Raw genomic sequence first — 23,662 nt, 5'->3', positions numbered from 1 at the left:
CAAAATTATCCATTTTCATCTCTAATAATTTCTAGTCGGGGTGTTATAGTTTTGGTTTTCAACCCTATGAAACGTGTTATATCAATTAGAAAAATTATTAAGCATTTTCTAAGAAAAAAATCTTTTGAATTTTTATTTGAATTTGAGAACCATAAAAAAATATATAAAAAAGTTATATAATATCTATTTAATATTGAGTATCGCCCAAAAAAGCTCTTAAAGAACTACCACTTCACTTCCTATATACCCAAATTCAAATTTGGATATAATCTTGAGACGATCTGGATCCGTTCACATCACAAACTTTCATAGAAAATGATTCTTTTATAATTCTCTTACAATGATTTTACCCTATGTAAAATTGAGGATAGTTATATAAAATGGAGAATTTTTTTAATGAAGAGGCATGATTGTTTTGGTTGATTGTAAAATATATTGTAAAGTAATTGCAAAACTGTTGAAGGTATGTCGTCGTTTTGAATTCCGTTATATTCTGGTCGGAATTTTTCGTACGAGTGTAGTACCTAATATACTATATATCCTCATTCTGCGTCAACTTTTTAATGAAAAGATTGTAGTTTTTTGAGTTTAGATGATCTAGATGGTAATTTTAAAATCTAAAAATCATTTATATAATTTTAATTTTTTTATAATTTTAAATATGTCCACTCATTCTCTCTCAATCTTTCCTCAAATTTTATTTTTAATAATTTCTCCCTTCTTTTTTTCTTTATTTATTTTATTTTTTGTGTATCTCAACTCAAGTTTGTGAATTTTTTTAATACTATCTTTTAACACCATTGTCACTATTTTTTTATGTTTTCAATGTTTTGTAAATCTCCAATTCTTCTCCATATATATATAGTTTATTTCGAAGTGATAAATCAAAACGCATTGACATTGAAATATTTTGTTTCAATGATTAAATCAGTTTGATCACTCGAACAAAATTTACAACATTGATGGTCACTCAACTTTCAATACATCATATTTTTATAAGAAGATGCGAACACAATTCATCTGACTTTAAGAATTACCTAATAATTACTCTGATTGAAATATGTCAAAGAAACAATTCTAATAAAATTACAATGAGTTACTTTTTTTTCAATCCGACGCCGAGAGTACTCTGTATAATTTAAAATTTAAATTATAATATTTAAATTTAAAATCTTTCTTTCAAATTAAGCTATGCAATATTAATATCTTATTAGATATATTATTTAAGTAATATTAAATATAATTATAAAGTACACAATCATCACTTCATTCTTTTAATAAAAAATAAGATTTAGTATTAAAAATTAACTTTTTAATTAAAATATCATATTCACTCACATTTTTTAAAACATTGCACAACCCTTATCCAAATATCATTTTCAATTACAGTACATTTCCACGGCGATCGAGGCAGTCCCGATATGGAAGGAGAGGATGCAAGTTGTGTGACAGGGTCCAGGCACTGCTCCCTACACTTACCATATAAATACTCTCGAAACGGTTATAGCTTATCCCAATGTCGGGGTGGGATTAACCTGACCCGGTTGATTGATATATTTATCCTAGTCCTCCACTGATTCGGGTTTTATCCCTCACCAAATGCCAACACTTTCACGTTCACCAAGTAGAAATTACCGCACTCCTTTTCTATTCCATTATATTATTATTATTAATATGGAGAGTTGGAGACACCTTTATATTGTACATAAGTCCACGGGGTAATATCTATCTCACTCTCCCTCCCTCCTTCCCCGCACCCCCCTCCCTCCCCCGTCTCTCTCTCTCTCTCTCTCTCTCTGAAAGCTGAAAACCTTCGAAGATTGACTTCTGGAGCTGCTAGACTTAAAAGGAAAGAGATCCAGATCTCCTGTCTCTAATTTTCCTGGTAAATATTATTGAATACTTTCATGGTGTGCTTTGTTCTTTTTTTTTTTTCTTATTTCCCACCGATCTGCGAAATTTGGAAGCTGTTTCTGACAATTCTTAATCAGTTTATTTCATAAATCTGTTTTGTAGTTTTGTTTTCTTCCTGTATCTTCTGGATATGGTTCTTTTGGACTGTTCGAGACAACATGTGTTTATTAAGCAAAAAAAAAAAAAAAAAAAAAAGTTTAGAGTTACATGCGTTTTTCTTAGATCTCCACTGCTAGAGGCTAGTCTTTTTTTTTTTTAATATTCTTTTCTCTTGTTTGTTTTGATTCATTTCTCTCTAGGACAATTTAAACTTTTTTCACCAAATTTCCTGGAAAATTGCTGGGATTTTTTTTTCTCGGTAACCCAGTTTGTCTGTGTAGCACTTTACTGCAGTCATATGCTGAGATCTGACTTTCCACTGGACGATGGGCCTGAATATAAAATACCCAGTGCTTCTGTAACACCCCCTTTTTTTAATGGGCGTTGAATTATCCTTTCATATATTTGTAAAGGACTCAATTTGTTCAGAATCGTATTGAAAACACGTGTCATCTGTTGCTTGTGATTCTTATGGATCTTTTAATTCTTTTCTTAAATATCGATTTGTATTGGCCGAAGATAGTTCATAGAAGATGGTGCAAAATTCTATCTTTTATGGATCTTGTATTAAGAGTGCTGGGCTAAAAATCTATAGTTTTGTACAGTTTTCGCTTTGCTGTTCAATGTTATAGAGTTCAAGTGAGTTATATTTTTCTGATTAAATATGTTCGTTGAAACGGGAACTTGGCCCAACTCTTACTTTGTTTCGATCTTCTATTTCACCAGACTTAACAGGTGTGAAGGTTACCCAAATTGAGTCACTTCTGAGTAACATCAGTTTCTAGTACTAAAAAACTAACAGGAGTTGAGGGTTGTTTGACAAGTACAATCTTTTTGATAAAGTTCCATCTTAGATCCCTGTGAATTGAGGATTTATTTTGGTGTTTTCTTTAGGGAGAGGATGATGATGTTCGAGGATATGGGGCTTTGTTCTGATATGGATTTCATATCTGCCCCTGTTGGGGAGGAGAGGCAGCTGCCCTGCCACCCGAACCAGAAGCAATGATGGATGATGATTATACTGATGAAGAGGTAGATGTAGATGAGCTTGAGAGGAGGATGTGGAGGGACAAAATGCGCCTCAAACGGCTCAAAGAACAGAATAAATGTAAGGAAGGAATAGATATGGCAAAGCAGCGGCAGTCCCAAGAACAGGCAAGGAGGAAGAAGATGTCGAGGGCACAAGATGGAATCTTGAAATACATGCTGAAGATGATGGAAGTTTGTAAAGCTCAAGGCTTTGTTTATGGGATTATTCCTGAGAAGGGAAAGCCTGTGACTGGGGCATCTGACAATCTTCGCGAGTGGTGGAAGGATAAGGTCAGGTTTGATCGTAATGGTCCAGCTGCCATAACGAAGTACCAAGCAGATAATGCAATCCCAGGCAAGAATGATGGCTGTAATTCAATTGGTCCAACCCCTCATACCTTGCAAGAGCTTCAAGACACCACCCTTGGTTCTCTCTTATCAGCACTCATGCAGCATTGTGACCCCCCTCAGAGGCGGTTTCCCTTAGAGAAAGCTGTCCCCCCACCATGGTGGCCCACTGGTAATGAGGATTGGTGGCCTCAACTTGGTTTGCCAAAGGACCAAGGCCCTCCTCCTTACAAGAAGCCTCATGACTTGAAGAAAGCATGGAAGGTGGGAGTTCTCACAGCAGTTATCAAGCATATATCTCCCGATATTGCCAAGATACGCAAGCTTGTGAGGCAGTCTAAGTGCTTGCAGGACAAGATGACAGCCAAGGAAAGTGCCACCTGGCTTGCCATCATCAACCAGGAGGAGACCTTGGCCCGAGAGCTTTACCCTGATTCCTGTCCCCCATTATCTTCTGGTGGTGGGAGTGGATCTCTGGTCATCAATGATTGCAGCGAGTATGATGTTGAAGGGGCTGAGGATGAGCCAAACTTTGATGTTCCGGAGCAAAAGCCTGAGAATCTTCATTTGTCGAGTATGGGGATGGAGAGAATGAGGGAAAGGCTGTCAGTTCAACAACCACCTTATCCATTTAAGGGGGAAAGCATCACAAATTTAGATTTCATTCAGAAGAGGAAGGCGTCCAGTGATTTGAACGTGATAATGGAGCAGAAAATATATACATGCGAGTTCCTTCAGTGTCCTTACAGCGAAGTCCGCCTAGGTTTTCATGACAGGACTTCTAGGGACAATCATCAATTGACCTGTCCATATAAAAGTCCTTCAGAGTTTGGAGGATCAAATATTCATGTTAATGAGGTTAAGCCAGTTATCTTCCCTCAATCCTTTGTTCAACCCAAGCCAGCTCCTCCTTCGGTTAACTCTACCCAACCTTCCTTCGAGTTATCAGGGCTTGGAGTTCCTGAAGATGGGCAAAAAATGATCAGCGAGCTCATGTCAATCTACGACACCAACATCCAAGGCAACAGGAATTTAATTTCCAATAACAAAGCGGTCATAGAGAATCAAAATCTTCATCAGCTGAAAAATCAACCTCAACAGGACATGTGCTTCCATGGTCAAGGGGTTGTGATGGAAGGAAAATTCTTTGAAGAATCCAACACGCACAGTTGTAATCAAATGTTCTCGCATGAGGAAAGTCAATTTGACCGTTTTAAGGTTCCGAATTCTCCCTTTGAGACCAACCATGGTAACAATAATTTCCAGATGATGTTCGGGTCTCCATTTGATTTGGCCTCCTTCGACTATAAAGAGGATCTACAAGGAGTAGCACTGGATACACTGCCGAAACAGCCAGATATTTCTATCTGGTACCAGTGATAGCCTCTATGAGTTTGTTTCAGGAGGAAAAACTGTCAGTTGAAGAAGGCTTCCTTATCTAAAACTGTTGTTGCTGTTGATGTTATATTTGCCTCCGAATGTAACCCTAGAATTTGTAAGATTAGCTGTCCTTTAAGGGCCTAATAAAGAAGTAGATAGGGTCCCACAAACTACGCTGTTGTTAATTATTTGTATGACTGTCATATAAATAAGTTAGGTGCTTGTTTTTTCGTTTTCCTACTTGGTTTGATGAATCCAATCTCAATCATGATATGAAACCTAATTGTCTTTTACTGAAATTGGTACATTTAGTGAATAGCTATTTGTTGAATGCAATGAATCATATCATTTGTTGCTTATATCCTCTGTTTATGTAAGAATAAGGCCATTTCAAAAAATGTAAGAATAAGGCCATTTCAAACAAAAAAATGTAAGAATAAAATTTTTGGCAGATGCCCAATTGCATAAACATCTTTATCATAAAGTTGTGTGGTGGGGTCCGTTCAAGGATGGCTCCAAATGCTGTTTAAGGGTCTGCAGTCAATATTGGCGGCCAGTTGTCGACCCTCTTCTCTTAGCTTGTTCAGAAGATAAGACTTTCCACTTTCATGGCCCCCATGACCCAGAAAAAATGAAAAAAAGTAAATATAAAAAAACCTTTCCTCCATCAATCTGCTCCGCTTCCTTTGAAAGATGACAAAGGAAAAGACTCTATTCGTCTGCGTGGAAAGCATTTCATTTCCTCACGTTTCTCTCGCTCTTTTATTTATTTTTTATGTTTTGGGTTTTTTGGGCTGTGTTAAACACTTTGAATTGGTCAAATGTCTCTTGCTCCACCCTAAAAGGATTGTTTGTGGGATCTAGTGAACCCAGTTCTAAAGAAGAATCCTAACGAAGTCTAGAATTCTTAAGTTTGTTTTTTCTTAAAAGAGATAAATTGAGAAAAAAATTAAAAATTAAATAAAATATTATTAAAATATATATTTTTAATATAATTTTTATTTTAATATTTAAAAAATTTATTTTATTTTATATAAAAATTTAAAAAAATTGTAATGATTAGATCAAATAAGATAAAATGAAAATGATTGTAAAAATAAATGAGGCCTAATGGGATACTTTATTATGGTCGGGTTTAATTGCATTATATGTCCCCCAACTTTTGACAAAGTTACACAATACGTTGTTATGGTTTTAATTGAAACATTTGATGAACCATCCAAATGGTACTACGTTATCATTTGTTTAACACCTTGTTTGCATATGGCTTTGCTCCCTTTTTATTGGATTTATGCGGCATCCTTAATGAGTGGATTGAATTGATATAGCTTGGATTGATGCCCACAAAGACTGTAAATTATAGCTGCGTTGTTCATGAATATACGAGCTTTACTTTTAAATTTACAATGTTCATTGTAAAAATATTTAAAAAATAAATAAATCAGGAGTCATCTTCCTAATACGATACATGTCATTTAAATTCTTATAAATATTTATATGAATGAATATGGATAAACTTTGACGAAAGATTTACATAAACTCAACATGTCTGTCCATATTTGAAAATAAAGTCATGAGGAAAAATATAAATTATTTACTTTGTTATACAAATTCATATATTATTTATATTACAAACAAATTTTTTCAATCTAATTTCATTAAGTTCAAATTTATAATTTATCTCATTTAAATGACATAATCTTGGTATAATATATATATAGTAGCTAGTTACTAATACGAAGAGATAACAATACACATTACACGCCAATTCAAGAAAATTATTAGAATTATTCTTCAAGAATTAAACACAATAATACAAAGATAAACGAATACCTGGCACAAGGATTGGCATTTGGCTAGCAAAAACTGTATCCAATTTTTCTTTTTCTCTTAATCCGAAAGCGATTTCAAACACTTGAGCTCCTCTGTCCCTCCATGCATTTGTCTTCGAACTACATTGCACAATTCATACTTAGTAATCCCAAGTACCATTGAAACCAGTTCATGTATCTCCTCACCATAAATTTGCCGCTCTTCATTTTTCTTGGATGTCATGTCATGTACTCTTTTAGAGAGGAACCGACAGAATCTTGAATTGGTCGTGCAATAGGAGAATTCACCTCGTTTTCACCTTCTTCATGATCCATTGCTCCAATAGCATAATCAATATATTCTGCACCAACAGTACCCATAGCGCTATCACTCCCACAAAAGATCACAATCTCATCCCAATTGTCAATAACTTAGTTTCGATATGTACTAGTTACTTTGGTCTTGGGAGAACCACCGTATTGGGATAACCACGGTGAGATTTCGAGAAAATCTCAGTAAGTAACTCATGGCAGCAACTAACAATACAAGTATTGGCGATGACTATCATAAAATGAACTTCAAAGTAAATAGCAGGAAGATCAAACATACTGAGGCGTCAACCTACGAGCAAATAAAGTATTCATAAACACATAAAGCTGGTTACCTTTTCACTATTTCGTATTGAGCACCTTCCTTTCTAGCAGAAGGGAAAATTTTCAAACATATGTAAGTGCAAACAATGAGACACTTGAATCTTTTGTTTATAGATAGTATTAAGATATAATTTAAATAATTAAATTTATCAATTTCTATCATTGTAAAGTTTTAAAACAAGTTATAATGTAACATGATATCATAATGGAGATCTTAAGCAATAGACATGATCATCACATATAGTATAACACACTAAAGACCAAAAGAAATAACAAAACGGCAGAGAAAAGAGGGCAAAGATCAAGTTATTTTGGGATGTGTGGATTAAGGGTGCACACAATATTGTTAATTATTTATATGTAATAAGAAAAACTCCGAAGAGATTATGATTAGTTAATATATTATCACACATTCGTTAAAGACTTGCTCCAAATGAGCATTAATATATCTTAGCTGACTTTGCAGCATATATGTTTTCTTAAAACTGCTGGTTGATGATGAGGTTGTCCACTTTGTGACCTTGCTTCTAATTTGTATTTATTATAATTTAGACCTTATAAGCAACCTTCCATAACAGCCTGAAGCTGAGGCCCCGCTGGCTATCTTACTTTTAAAGTTTGTGTTTGATACGCGGGCAGTGAACTTGAATAATGCTAATGGGTCCTGATAGCTTTTTATTATTATTTAGTGATTAAGAAAATGTTTTAAATGATGTTCTATTTTTTTTTTTTTTTAAATGTGTAAAGGTATAAAAAAAATGAATGAAAAAAGAAGGCCAAGTGGCTTTTTCGGAATTCATCCTCGAGCTACACCCTCGGTGGATGTAGCACAACTCCTAGGATATATAATATAGCCATCGGATCCGTCCCGCCCAAGTCCTATATGTTTAGATATGGAACACTTGTCTCATACCTAAAGGGTCCAATTTTAACATGATAATCCAAGCTTAACTCTATAAAGTCCGAAAGAGCTTAATATGCTTAATTGTTTAATAAGCTTTGTGTAAAAAAGAGAAAAAAAAAACATATAATGATAAGAAAAGAAAAATATAATGACTATCGTTACCTATGCTGGACACGTGGATGCCTCATGGCTAAAATATAAATAAACAAGTGTGTCTAACTTATCAGAAACGCTACGAAGCGGTCCGGCTGTAAAGCCTGGAATAGCAGCCCTCCAATCAGACGCTGACACGTAGATAAAAACACAATAAACCCTTTAGACCTCACCACACAAAATCACGAACTATTATCTTCACAGAATCGGTTTGCATTTTCCAACTCACATTCTTCGTCCACTTCCAGCCTGCCTCTTGCTATGCCACCAAGCCCGCTGCCCACCAACCAAGACTTGATAACCACCGTTGGATACCGACCAAGGTTCCACCACCACCATCTAATTCCGACGCCGAAGCAATTCCCTCGGCGATTTCAGTTATGGGTTCACAATTAATTAGGGCTTTCAAATATCCAGCAAAGCAAAGCTATAGAAAAAGATTCAGAAGAGAAATCATATGGTAACTCATAAAAAAACAACGGGAAAGAAGGAACAAATATTAACCTAGAAATTTCAAAGAGACGGAGAGAGAGATTACAGAAAGACAAATATGAGAAATATACCGTCTGGGTCGAGCTTCGCCACCGTCTGGGTCGAGCTCTGCCACAGTTTGGGTCGAGCGCCGTGCGGGATGTTGAGTCTGTCGGGGTTCCTCAAGAAAATAGAAAGGGCAAATAAATACAAGTGTGAGGAAGGTGTAATGAAGATGATCGGGTGTTTGCAGATGTAAAAATTTCATAATAAGTCACTTACGTGTCTGGCTGTGATTGGAGGGTTGCCATTCCAGGCTTAACAACGGGACCGTTCCCTAGCTTTTCTCCTAACTTATTTATAAGAACTAAAACATCATTTAAAAGAGCAAAGTGTCAATTAAAAAGTCAACCTGAATATTTTTCTAAAACTTCTGTAAATAAAAGCCAAACGAAAATACACAAAACTAAAATAAGGTCCAAAGTATTTTGAAAACTCAAAATATGGGTACAAGAATGAAAAAAATGCATAAAATAAAATACAAGTAAACAGAAAGCAGAAAACAGAAAACAGAGAAAAAAAATACATTGTTTTTGTTGAAAATAAATAGAATATTATAGGGCAATTGTAGGGACCTCTACCTTCACATTTTCTACCTTAAATATATATTATAAATAAATTATTTTCCAATAAAACAATAGCACGTGCGGGTAATTTATTAGCACGTGTTTTTCTATCAACCTCTACAATTCATTTATAATGGGTACAATTTTATTTACCAAAAGTCGTCATTGTAGAAGTTTGGTCCGTGTAGAAGTTCATTGCCAAGAATGTTTGAGATCAAGGCTACTCCGTTATTTCAAACTTCACGGCCTCGTTGTTTTTGTGTTTACTTTTCTTTGACAGTTCAATATTTGGATCTAAATATTCTGAAAACATTTTAGAGATCGAACCTCCAGTCCACTTATACTTTAAGCGTAGTTTGTTTACGAATGAAATGAGATGCGTTAAAATAAAAATTAAAAAATAAATAAATTATTATTATAAAATATTTTTTTAATATAATTTTTATTTTAAAATTTAAAAAAATTAAATTATTTATTTTATTTTATGTAAAAATTTAAAAATGTTGTAATAATTAAATAAAATAAAATAAAAAATTTTGTAAAAATGATTGAGGCCTTGTCATAATAAAATTATCTGCCTACAAAATGATTTAATATTAAATATAAACAAAGACTCCCATCTAATTATGGGACTAAAATGATTAAAAAAGTGGCAAATATTTTGCTAAAGACCAGCTCCAAATGAGTTGTATATTTGGCTGTGCATCATTTTTAAATCCGTTTAGATTCAAAGATGAATTGAGATAATTTTAAAAGAATTAAATAAAATATTATTTTTTAATATTATTATTATTTTAAAATTTAAAAAAATTAAATTATTTATTATATTTTATATAAAAATTTAAAAAAATTATAATAATAAAATGGATAAGTTGAAATGAATTTTTAAATCAAATCGAGACTTAAAAGTTGATTATCTGATCTGGTTGTCACTTTTCTGACCTTGCTAAAATATTTATATTAATTTGGCCCGTAGTGGACGACCCATCAAGCCTTCCCCTGTAGTTCCCCACCTTCCATAACAGCGTGAGTCGTGACGCTGACTGTTTTATTTCTGATACTGTACATGCATGGGACGGTGAACTTTCAATCAACAATACACGTGACCTTATTCAAGCCATATAACATAAAGTTGGTGTGCATGTGTTATGATCCTAAGAGATATCATTTGTTTACCTATTACGTAAAATTGGGTTTTATAATAATTTTCAATAGAAGCTTTGAGTAATCATTTTGAAATATAAGTATAAATTAAAACTTTTCTTGAATCCTTAATAAATAGATTAGGGGTTTCTTTTTATTGAGCTTTAATAAAAACCTTAACCAACACTTGAAAGAGCTTTAATAAAAACCTTAACCAACACTGGAAATAAAAGCATAGATGTAACTAGTACTTTGCTTGCATACTCTTGACAACTTGGTTTTCTTGTAATGTAGCTTCTTTAAACTTGTTCAATCTTTTAACTATGTTTTCCCCTGATGCCGTAATTGTTAGTAGCGACAGCTTAATGAATGTAGAAGCACATTGTACTTGCACTATAATCTTATACGTGTAAGTAGGGGTGTAACTGGTCCGGTCTGGTCTGGTTTTTGACAAAATTTAGGACCGAACTGGTATGTACCAATTTTACATTTTTCAAAACTAATCACGCACCGGTTACCCTCCTAAACCAGTATATCCGGTTTTACCAGTTTTCGGTCCGGTCCGGTCTGATTTTTCAGTTTTTTAAAATGTAAGTTTGTCATTAAAAAATAAAAATTTGTTAATAAAAAAAATTGATTCAATAAATCTGTTCTAAAAATCTGTTCCTATTACAAAATCTGCACTACTAAAAAAAATTTGTTTTAGTAAAAAAATCTGATTTACTAAAACATTGATTTTCAAAAATCTGCTACAAGCCTATAAATATAACTACTACAAAAACTGAAAAAAAAAAAGATCTGCAATGAAAAGAAAAATCTGCTATGGAATAAAATTAGTCTAAAAGTCTAAATTAGAAGTCCAAAATCCAACAAATTATAAGTCCAAATTCCAAAAGTCTAAATTACAAGTCCAAAAATCTGCTAAACACTTATGTTGAGCCTTCACAGTTTATTCAAATCCTCAACCCCAATTGATAAACAGGAGACATATGTTATTCTAGTAGAAAAATTACAAAACCCTAATAACACAAACAGAACCACAAAAATCCTAAATTTTGCCTAATATCACAAATGCGGAATACCATATATCATAATTTCAAAGTAATTTCACAAATCCAATCACAAAACCCCTAAATTTCAGATTCAAAAACCTTAATAAAACAAGTACCATCTACCAGATTTCAAAGTAATTTCAAAAACACAAAAATAAGTTACCGTGATAAATCGAAGATAGAGAGAGTGAGGTGAGGCCGAGGGTCCGTGCATGGCAGGCAGCGACTAAGTGCTTAGTACTTACAGGTGATGCCGTGAGCTCACTGTATGTGCGACGGCCGGTGAGGGGGTAGAGAGACAAAGAGAGTGAGGCAGAGAGATAGAGACGAGAGAGTGGGGCAAAGAGACTGAGACGAGAGAGTGGGGTAGAGAGACAAAGACAAGAGAGTGAGGCAAAGAGTGAGATAGAGAGACAAGAGAGTGAGGCAGAGAGACGAGAGAGTGAAGCAAAGAGACGGGCGCCATTTGCTGTTGGAGACTTGAGAAGTTGAGAGTGAGACTTTAGGGTTTAATTGAAGAGGAAAATGATTAAAGGAGACTACGGGTATTTGCTTGACTGGAGAGGAAACGACGCCGTTTCCTATTGGTTTCAAATTTTCAATGTAGGTCCTTTTTTTAATGATAATTAAATTTTTTTTTTTTTGTTATGTTTTGGGAAATTGATAATTATAATTTATATATATTTGCAATACATCTAATAGACTATAGTGATAGACTATAGTGATTTAGTTATAGTGATTAGTATTAGTTATATATTAGTATAAGTATAATTATAGTGTATATTAGATTATTAGTATAATTATCTCCTCGAGATATATTCTTAATTTGAGATTACTTGAGGCCTTTGCATTGTTCCTGAACCTGGTGGAGATATTTTTTTAGTTTGATCCCTCTTGCCAGGTATTCCCCGGTGATTTGCCCGACCACTACCTGCTAGTCTGCTTTCATTGCAATCTCTCCCCCTAACATCTTTGTTATTGCTAAACTGGCGAGTACTGCTTCGTATTCAGTTTCGTTGTTTGTTACTTTGAAGTCTAATCGTACTACATGGTACGACTATCGCTAATGATGTGCGAAGCTAGGAATCAAAGTCAATTACTCTTCCCAGGCCACCCCCAGGCAAACGGGTAGGTTGAAGCAACTAATAAAACCATCATGGAGATACTGAAAAGAAGATGGGCGATAGAAAGGTGTTGTGGGCCGACGAGCTCCTAGAGATTTTATGGGCTTACAGAACAACACAAAAACCTCAATGGGCAAAACACCTTTCGCCCTAGCATATGGAAGTGAGGCAATGGCACCGGTGGAAGTCGGGTTACCAAGCTACATGAGGAAAAACTTTGATCCAGAAGAAAATGTAGTAGGGTTAGAAGAAAACTTAGATCTATTGGACAAGATAAGGGCGGATGCAGAAGTCAGGGTTGCAACTTCCAAAAAGAAGGTAGAACAATACTTCAACAAATGAGTGAGACCCAGATCTTTCAAAGCTAGCAACTTAGTGCTAAAGGGAACCGGTGTCACCAAGGGAGAAGAAGGGAAATTAGGCCCTCGATGGGAAGGCACTTATGTTGTAGTAGCAAGTCACAGGGTAGGAGCTTACCACCTCAAGGATGCCACAAGTAAGGGTGTGCATCTGGACCAAATTTTTTTTTCGATCCGGTTAAAAATTTGGAAATCCGGATGATCCGGATTGTATCTACCTGGATCAGTCACGGATCCGGTATTTAACTAGTATTATCTGTAACCAGCTTTTACAAATAGGTTGAAGCCGTAAGGTGGTAACCCAAAACAAAAGTAAAAAAGTAGTCAGTTTTTCATTTCCTCTCTCTCAGTCTCACTTCTCGATGTCCTCTCTCTCTCTCATTCATTCTGCTTTGTTTCCTTTCTTTTAACTAGCTTGAAATTGCAGTAGACACACAATCATTGTCTCTCTCTTAGAGTTTGTACGTGATTCATCTGAAGCCCATCTACATCTATTTCTCTGTGAGCTCTCTCTCTCTCTTTAAGTTTGTAGATCTAAGTTTGTGTTTGTAGATCTGAGATTCTATGTTTGTAGATCTGCTTTTTGGGTTTCTTTATTTTTAAAATCTTCCAGCAAAAACGTGTTTGTAGATCTACATGCCCACAACACTATAAATTTTGTAAAACTGTGTGTACTTTTTTCCTTCTGAAAAATAATGTTCAGATGCTTTCTTGGTTTGTATATCACTTTGCTCTCTCGTTGGTTGTTTACCACTTTGGCTAGATCTATTTTTGTGTTTTTATGGTACCCGTATTTGTTCAATCTCAAATATGTTGGCTTATCTATGTTTTTTCTTTTCCTTCCTTTGGGTTTGGATTTGTATCTTTGTTTGTTCTGTCTTCTCTATTCCTCAATAATCTTTTTGAGTTCTAAATGTGAATATGAGTTTTTGTGTTTGTATTTAAATCTAGATGCAGTTTGCTCAAATCTGGATTTTTTGTATTTGTGTGTGTGAATAAACTATATGTATGTTTTTTACCAAAAGAGGGCATAAACTTTTTACCCTAGCAGCTTGAAGTCAGAAAATGGTCATGAACTGATTCTATGGAAGGGATGTTGTGTCCATGAGCTTGTATTTGAATAATGTTTTGTTTGAAGTAGAAGATGTATTACTAAATGTTTTGCTTTGTTTAAAGACTAAAGTACAAGATGTTATCTATGTTATCTTGCTTTTTAACATGCATTTTGTAACTATTTAAAATTCTCTGTTCTTTATGTTTCTTGTTTTATTTTTGTTTAGTGAGCAGTATATATATCTAGCTTGTTGTTGAGAGTTTTAGTAGTTTTGTCAAGCTACTTGCTGGTAATTATTTGTCAAGCTGATGATCATAAATTGAGCATCAGTATATTCTTTTCCCATCAACTAATATGTTTGAATATGTGTTGAAGTGCTTTATCTTTGGTAGATTAAAAAGGATAGAATAGCCAAGCTTATTATGCTGCCATGTTTTCCCAGCTCTCCATCTCGACAACTGAGTCAAGCATTTGTTTCTAAATCTGTTTTTAGTACTTTATCTTTATCTTTTTTTAGTACTTTATCTTTATCAAGTTTTAGTACTTTATCATTTACTAAATTTGTTTTCAGAATAATTTTGGCACCATTGACCAATTTGGATGGAGACAATGAAGAAAATGAGCAGCAGCAACAGTATGACTCTTTGGAAATATTAAGAGATACAAATATTTCTATCTTTGTTTATATTGGAGACAGATAGTCATAGCATTGAGTGTTACATCTTGGTATTGTTGTCATGTATTATTATTTTTATTTTGTTTGTAAATTAATGTTTTGCATTGTGATGTAAACAACAATGTAATATGCAGGGTATTATGTGTGTTGATGTTTATTATTAATTAGTTTGTTTTATAAAAATTTGAATGGTCAATAAAAAGTTTAAAATGCCTATAAAGATATTCATTATATAAAAAATGCCTATAAAAAATAATAAACATAATGGCCTATTAAAAAAAGCCCTTTAAAAAGTGCTAAAATAGTTTTTTTTTAAAAGGCTTTTAAAGCGTTTAGAAGATTTTATTTTTTATTTTTGGAAAGTGATAAAAAAAACCATTTACAAAGTGTTAAAAAAGTAATTTAGAAAAAAAAAAGAAAAAAAAGCAGTATTAAACCAGTTATCCTGTTATAATCCGGATATCCGAGTCCAAATCCGGTACCTGCGGGCGAGATTTGCACAGATTTATCCGGGTTGATATCCGCTCGGTTTTAAAATGCCGGATCCGAATCCAGATGTTCTCGGATATCCGGATCTGGATCCTAATGCACAGCCCTAGCCACAAAGCGTGAGCTACCCCACCCCTGGATTGCAGAACATTTACGAAAGTACTACGTCTAAGGAAAATATATGTAATTTTTCTTTCATTTGTTGACTTCATTTTTTCAATAATAAATACCAGCACATTTTTTCCACCTATCATTTGCTTTTCCACAAACTCAAAAAAATGCAGCCAAGACCTGAAGACAAAGGTGACGTGGTGATCTCCCACTAACCTAATAATTAAAGGTAAAACGGTTGAGGGATCTCCCTTTAACACCTTCTCGAAAGCTCTCAGTTTCCGGTCATGAGGTTCATGTGACCTCCTCTCTTTTCTTGGTGATTCTCGTCTCCTAGGGCCTTCACTCCTTTTTTTGTACTTGAGCTTTCGATCGTTCGTACGTCGTAGGGGGAGGGGTAATGTTCTGGGTGATCAAGCGTTCCAATTCGCCACTGCCTCTCATGTCTTTTACTTTTTGTTTCAAGTTGTAGCAATCCTCAGTTCTGTGTCCCCTTGTTTTGTGATAAGTGCAGTACTTCTCGGCATGTTGCTCGTTGATGTTGATTGGTTCTTCTTCCTTTGTTTTGTCTCGATTTTGTGTATTGGAGTAGTGCACATAACCACCATGATGTCTTCTTAAATTACCATCTCGGCTTAACTCCTATTAGCCTCTCTTCACCTTTTGACCCCTATCCCGGTCCTTCCTCTGTCTTCCTTTTAGTTCCCGCTCATTCCTATTTTCTGGTTGGGTGGTCAAGGCAATAAGGGTGTCTTCAGCATTAACTATCGTAAAGTAGAAAGGGTTTTCCTGGCCAACTCGACCATAAAAGGGCTCATTGGCCAAATACCTCACAGCAATGCTGCTAGCATGATTTTTTCTTCTTGATCATCGGCTGTCATCTTCTCTATATTGAAACGTGTTAAATACGCATTCAAACTTTCATCCTCTCTCTGTTTGACAGTTAATAAGCATGCGGCTGGCCTCCTATGTCTTCTACTCGCCATGAACTGGGTCAAAAACTGTCGGCCTAGTTCTTCAAAACTTTCTATAGAATTTGGTTGTAGTATGCCAAACCATCATCTCACTGATCCCTTTAGAGTCAAAGGGAATACCCTACACGCAATTTCTCCTGGGAATCCGTGAAGCGTCATATGGGTTTTGAAAGTCTCAAGTCTTAAGATGCTCCACGGGATCTTTTAAGTCGTCATACAGGTCTATCGATGGGACCTTAAACTTTAGAGGCAGAGGCATCGCCATAATTTTCACAGAGAACGGTAGATTTGTGCTGGACAACAACTGATCGACCGAAGATGATGTTCCTATCTTCTTGGTCATCTCCTCATATTTATCCATCAGGCTGCGCACATCGTGGTGTAGCTTCTTCGCTTCCTTGTTCTACTGGTGGCCTTTGCCAACAACACCCGCATTGTTATCCTTCATCTCTACCCTGTCAGCTTGATTGGGTGTCGCGTCCTCCCCTGATGGCCCGTTTCGTGACTTGAGTGTCTCATTCTCCTTTCGCAGTGAGTCAACCTCTGTGGTTAGTTTTTTTATTATCTCCTCCATTTCCACAAGTCTCTCCTCTATGTTTTGTGAAGTTTCTCCCTGATCTCTAATTGCCTGAGACTGTCTGGTGATGAGCATGTGAAGGCATGCTAAGTGTGAGACTTAAGGATCCTACAGACGGCGCCAACTATTTTGGATGTGTTTCACTGCCACCACCGAACGGTCACCTGCAACCAAAGAATAAGGCGGCTTGGGAGGGAACACCTCCGATGCCTAAGTCAGTAACTGTAAATCACTCTTAATATCGAAGAAATCAGATCTTTTTTACATACCTGGGTTCTCCTCTTATATAGAGCTTCTAAACCACTCTGTTGCTTAAATGATAATAGATATATCTATTATTCAAATTCAAACTTGGAGATGAGGGTTCAGACTTTAATAGATCATCATTGTAACTGTTTTTATCCTTTATCACCGTTGGGTGGTTACCCAGTCGGTTTTGGCAGTGGGCTGGGCCCTCTCGGTATTGGGCCTAGAATCAGGAATAAGCGAAGGCCTAGGCCTATACTATATTGACCAGGCGGGATGCCCTCTCCAGGGACTCTCTATGTATGTGGTGTGAGTGAAACTGAGAAGGCAAAAAAGAGAGAAATTGCTAGAGGTGAAATGGAGGAGAAAAAGCAAAAGAAAAAAGAAGAAGAGGGGATTTGCATTCATGGAGGTGAAATCCATAGAGAAAGAAAGAAGCTGGAGACAGAGATGGGTCCACAACAAAAAAGAATGAAAGATTTTAAAATGAAGGGTATTTTCGTAAAATCATAGTAGACATAGACGTACATATATGTACAAGCACAGTAGCACCAATGCATTTAGTACCGATGCGGCGAAAGTTGCCTTGCTAGAACATGCAGTACCAATGCTAGTGTTTGATTATTCTCTCCAACTTTAGTTAGACATGGGAGGGAGAATCGCCAAGTAGAACCTCTAGAGTCTTTGTTATTGATTGTTTCTCATCTCATGTAGGTCATTGAAAAGAGAAGGTTCCATGTATAAAAAATGTGATTTTCTATCAACACTTGAAACAACTACAATTATGTTTGCACAAGATCTTTTATCAATCGAGAGGCTCCCTTCATTGCACTAAGATCACATAAGGAATCAAAGATTTAAATACAGTCAAGTGTATGTACTATAGATCATGTTGTAAAAATAAAATAAATGTAATCTTTTTTAACTATATTAATTTCTATATTTGATGTCTTGAAAACAAAACCATGCCAAAATATAGTTGTGGCTAGATGTACTAAAACTAACATGTGATCGAAAAGTTCACCATGAATTTTTTTTTTAATCAAAAATATACTTCATTCATTGATAACAATAATCAGTCATTACAATATTTTTCCTTGAGTATATCATTTTCAATTTCTATTGGACTATCCTCTATCCACACCCTTTCATCATAAGAATTAAGTGCTAACTTTGCTAGTTTGTGTGCTATACTATTTGCTTCTCTATATATAAACCTATACCCCAGCTCAACCTCCCATACATCACTCTCCTCACATCCTCTATAATACTCCCATACTCAACCCCTATCTCCTCCCCACTAATTGTAGCATTCACTACCAACTTTGAATCCCCTTCCAAGATCATGTCTAATAGCCCCAGTTCAGTACATAAAAGTGCAGCCCCAATTCTGCATATTTAAACACTGACCTGAGGCTTGCTCATATTTCTTTGGAAGTTCTTTAATCTTCATCCACTCATCTATCTTTGCTCTCCCAAAAATTACGCAATCATCAGCAAAGAGTAGGTGGCTAATCATTGTTCCTCCTCTTGCAATAGTTACTCCCCTTATTTCCCTTCTACCATCAGCTGATTAATCTGGGAACTTAGCCCTTTAGCACATAGGATAAATAAGTAAGGGGATATGGGATCCCCTTGTCTTATTCCCCATGTGGGTTTTAGAATTTTTCCAGATTCCCCATTAACAAGTATTGAGTATGTCGCAGTAGTAACACACTTCATAATCAGATAGACCCATCTGTCACCAAATCCCAACTTTCTCAATACTGCCTCCAAGTATCTCCACTCTAACTTATCATAGGCTTTTGACATATCTAACTTGAGAGCTATACTGCCACTCCATTTTTGTCTTGTCTTTATCGTGTGCAAGGATTCATAGGCTATTATCACATTATCCGTTATGAGTCTTCCCAATATAAAGGCACTCTAGTTGCAGGTTAGAATAACGTGCAGTACTTTCTTAAGCCTATTAGCTAGTGTCTTTGAGGCAATCTTATATAGCATGTTACATAAACTAATTGGTTAGAATTCACTAGCAACAGTAGGGTTTTAAACTTTAGGTATCAAAACTAAAAAAGTGCTATTAACACATTCCTCCATCTCTCCCTCTCCATTATTTAGGAAACACAGCATTGCCCTACTCACCTCCTCCCCCACAGTACTCTAACATGCTTGATAAAAACAAGCCCCGTAGCCATCAGGGCCAGGGGACTTCGGTGATCCCATGTGCTTCAAAGCTTCCTCCACCTCATGATATGAACCCGTGGAAATGAATTCTCTTGAACCCACAATCAATTTGAAAACTCCCCAAGAAAGCCAAAAATCAAGTCAAGGATGGAGAATCTAGACCCGATGAGAACCCGTTTCAAGAACCTAGATTATATTAAAATCTAGACCCGTTGAAGAACCCGTCTCAAGAACCCAGATTACAAAGGAGGAACGCCACAAAGGTTATGATTTACCTTTGATAAGTTCAAGAGTTCAATCAAGAACAAGAGGAGAAAACTCAACTCACAAATAAAATTCAATATTGTCTAATCTCTCAAATGAGGCTACAAAGAGTTTTTAAACCCAAAGCTAATCAAAACCCTAGCCAAAATAAAGCCCCTTTTTCCCAAAATTACCCTTGATGAACAGTACCAGCTACAGTACCCGCGGCTACAGTAACCCCAACAATAAATTGATGAAACCCTAGTTCCTAAAATGTAACTTTCCAAATAAGCCCTTGGCCAAAATACAAGGCCTTCCCAAAAACATAGTTCATAAGAAATAAGACATGTGAGCCAAGCATTTTCAATCCCACTTATTCTAAACTAGTAAAATAAATCATTTAACCAAATTAGAAGCCTCCAATAACAATAGGCCGTATCTCTAAGTCATGTCTTCCACAGCATGAATAAAGTGGATCAAAGCTGGTTCTTCTTCTTTCAGACCCATCTTCAGTGTTGGGCTCTTGCTGGCTTCATCCCAAGTGGATTGCACCAATCCTTGCATTGCTTCCTTGATCTTCTTGGCCCTTGATCTTGTAATTGGCCCATCTGGAACTTGCAAAGGATCTTTAAGAGTAGGCCCACCTTGGTTCCTATCATTCCCCCTCTCCTCAAAAGGATTCGACCTCGAATCTTCACCTACATCAAAAGGAGAAAGATCAGAAACATTGAAAGTTGCAGAAACTTTATACTCACCTGGAAGATCCACTTTATATGCATTGTCATTAATTTTCTCAAGAATTTGGAAAGGTCCATCTCCTCGAGGATGTAACTTAGTCCTTCTATGGGCTGGGAATCTTTCTTTGCGCATGTGAACCCAAACCCAATCTCATGGTTCAAAGATAACACGCCTTCGTCCTTTATTGGCTTGGGACGCAACCCTTTCATTCTTTTGGGCAATTTGAAGCCGTACCCTCTCATGAAGTGACTTCACCAACTCCGCCTTCTTTTGTCCATCTAAACTACTCCTGTCATCAACAGGTAAAGGCATCAAATCCAAAGGAGTAAGTGGATTAAATCCATAAACAATTTCAAAAGGAGAGTATGAAGTAGTAGTATGCATCGTCCTATTATATGCAAACTCTATAAATGGCAAACAATCCTCCCAAGTTTTTAAATTCTTATGAACAACAGTGCGTAAAAGATGAGTTAAAGTCCTATTAACTACTTCAGTCTGACCATCAGTCTACGGATGACAAGTAGTGAAAAATAAGAGCTTAGTACCCAATTTCCCCCACAACACCTTCCAAAAGTAGCTAAGGAATTTAACATCCCTATCAGAAACAATACTCCTAGGTACACCATGGAGTCGCACTATCTCCCGGAAAAACAAGTCAGCTATGTTGGTTGCATCATCTGTTTTATGGCATGGAATGAAATGTGCCATCTTACTGAATCTATCCACAACCACAAAAATAGAATCTCTACCCCTTTTGGTCCTAGGCAGCCCCAAAACAAAGTCCATAGATATGTCTACCCATGGCTCACTAGGAACGGGTAAGGGTGTATACAACTCATGTGGCAAAACCTTAGATTTGGCCTTTCTACATGTAATGCACCTTCCACAAATACGGTTAACATCTCTCTTCATCTTAGGCCAAAAGAAATGTTCATGCAAAATGTCTAAAGTTTTTTTGACACCAAAGTGTCCCATTAATCCCCCACCATGTGCCTCATGCACCAATAACTCACGCATAGAACAATTTGGCAGACAAAGTTTGCTTTCTTTAAACAAATAACCATCATGCTTGTAAAACTTACCAAATGCCGCCTTATCACATGCCACATACACATTAGAAAAATCAGCGTCATCGGCATACATGTCTTTCACATATTCAAACCCAAGCATTTTAGCACTCATAGAAGTAAGAAGTACATACCTCCGGGATAGAGCATCAGCAACAATGTTCTCCTTACCTTGCTTGTAACGGATGACATAGGGAAAGGTCTCAATGTATTCCATCCATCTAGAATGCCTTTTATTCAACTTACCTTGACCCTTGAGATGCTTCAATGATTCATGATCGGTGTGGATCACAAATTCCCTTGGCCATAGGTAGTGCTGCCAAGTCTCTAATGCACGAACAAGAGCGTAAAGCTCTTTGTCATAAGTAGGGTACTTCAGGGATGCCCCACTTACTTTTCACTGAAGAAGGCTATGGGACGCCTATCCCGCATCAAAACGGCTCCAATCCCTATTCCTGAGGCATCACATTCAATCTCAAAAACTTTGTTAAAATCAGGTAATGCTAACACAGGTGCAGAGCACAACCTTTCTTTAATAGTGGCAAAAGCATTCTCTTGATTAGCCCCCAATGAAACCCAACATTCTTTTTAATTACCTCAGTGAGTGGTGCAGTAATGGTGCTGAAGTCTTTAACAAAACGCCGATAAAAGCTTGCTAAGCCATGAAAGCTTCTTATCTCAGTGATGCTTTTTGGCGATGGCCACTCCTTGATGGCCTTGACTTTCTCTTCATCCACCTCAATACCCTTCGTACTAACAACATAACCAAGAAAAACAACTTTTTCCATGCAAAAGGCACATTTCTTGAAATTAGCATACAACTTTTCACATCTCAACACATCAAACACATATCTCAAATGCTCAATATGTTCATTTAAGTTCTTGCTGTATACTAAGATATCATCAAAGTACACAACCACAAACTTGCCTATGAATGCACGTAGGACATGGTTAATCTCATGAAAGTACTGGGCGCATTTGTAAGTCCAAATGGCATAACCAACCATTCATAAAGCCCATATTTAGTCTTAAAAGCAGTTTTCCATTCATCACCCTCTTTCATTCTAATTTGATGGTACCCACTTTTAAGATCAATTTTACTGAAAATACATGAGCCATGCAATTCATCAAGCATATCATCCAATCTAGGAATGGGATGGCGATACTTTACCGTCATATTGTTGACCGCCCTGCAATCAATGCACATCCTCCACGTCCCATCCTTCTTTGGCACTAGTAGCACTGGTACAGCACAAGGGCTCATGCTCTCCCTCACGTACCCCCTGCTCATCAAATCCTCAACTTGCCTCTGAAGCTCCTTTGTCTCCTCTGGATTACTCCTATAGGCTGGTCGGTTTGGAATAGCAGCCCCGGGCACAAAATCAATCTGGTGCTCAATGCCTCTAATGGGTGGCAACTCATTTGGCATCTCATCCGGAAATACATCCTCAAACTCCTGCAACAAAGAAACAGCCAAACTAGGAAGAAACTGGTTAGTTTCATCAAGAGTAAGATAAGACTCTTTATAGACAAGAAAAATCATAGGGCGATCTGTGAAGAAAGCCCTCTTAACCTCACTCTCTCTTGCATAGAAACTCACTTTTGCCTTTCCTTTTCTCTTAGAAGACTCTCTTTCTTTTTTCTCTAGTGGCTCTACTCTTTTTTCTTTACTCTCAGCCACCTCTCTACTTTCTTTTTCACTCTTTCTTTTATGCTCTTTTTCACTCTCACTCTTTCTTTTTTGCTCAATCTCTTTTTCACTCTTCCTTTTTTGATCACTCTCATTTTCACTCTTTCTCTTCTGATCACACTCATTTTCACTTTTTCGTTTTTGAGCAACCTCACTTTTGAGCAACCTCACTTTTCAATTTCAATTGGTTAGAATTCACAATCAACAGTATGGTTTTAAACTTTAGGTATCAAAACTAAAAAAGTGCTATTAACACATTCCTCCATCTCTCCCTCTCCATTATTTAGGAAACACAGCATTGCCCTACTCACCTCCTCCCCCACAGTACTCTAACATGCTTGATAAAAACAAGCCCCGTAGCCATCAGGGCCAGGGGACTTCGGTGATCCCATGTGCTTCAAAGCTTCCTCCACCTTAAGTTTTGTAAACTCTTTCTGCAACTCTACATTCATTTGATTAGTTATTCTCGGCTCAAGCTCCTTTAGAAACTCCTCAATAGCTTCTACTGCTAGTTGTGTTGAACAGAAGATTGAATTGAAATGT

General features: G+C 36.3%; 1 protein-coding gene and 1 long non-coding RNA gene across 2 annotated transcripts; one reads left to right on the top strand and one right to left on the bottom strand.

Annotated features, from left to right (window-relative positions):
• The first annotated feature begins 1,695 nt into the window (after positions 1-1,695).
• On the top strand, positions 1,696-5,010 carry LOC121238456 (ETHYLENE INSENSITIVE 3-like 1 protein). Its single transcript, XM_041135312.1, is given in 3 exon segments — positions 1,696-1,885; positions 2,740-2,980; positions 2,983-5,010. Coding segments are annotated over 2 exon segments (1,854 nt in total). The 5' UTR covers positions 1,696-1,885; positions 2,740-2,914; the 3' UTR covers positions 4,771-5,010.
• Positions 5,011-8,361: 3,351 nt separating this feature from the next.
• Positions 8,362-9,002, bottom strand: LOC121239636. The gene is made up of 2 exons (XR_005935332.1): positions 8,831-9,002; positions 8,362-8,719 (listed from the first exon to the last, which is right to left on the bottom strand). It is a non-coding gene; the product is annotated as an uncharacterized LOC121239636 (long non-coding RNA).
• Positions 9,003-23,662: the final 14,660 nt, after the last annotated feature.

Source organism: Juglans microcarpa x Juglans regia, chromosome 7D (genome assembly GCF_004785595.1).
Source record: "Juglans microcarpa x Juglans regia isolate MS1-56 chromosome 7D, Jm3101_v1.0, whole genome shotgun sequence".
Taxonomy (NCBI): domain Eukaryota; kingdom Viridiplantae; phylum Streptophyta; class Magnoliopsida; order Fagales; family Juglandaceae; genus Juglans; species Juglans microcarpa x Juglans regia.
Note: the sequence above shows the minus strand (reverse complement) of the source record. Positions and strands in the feature narration are given on the sequence as shown.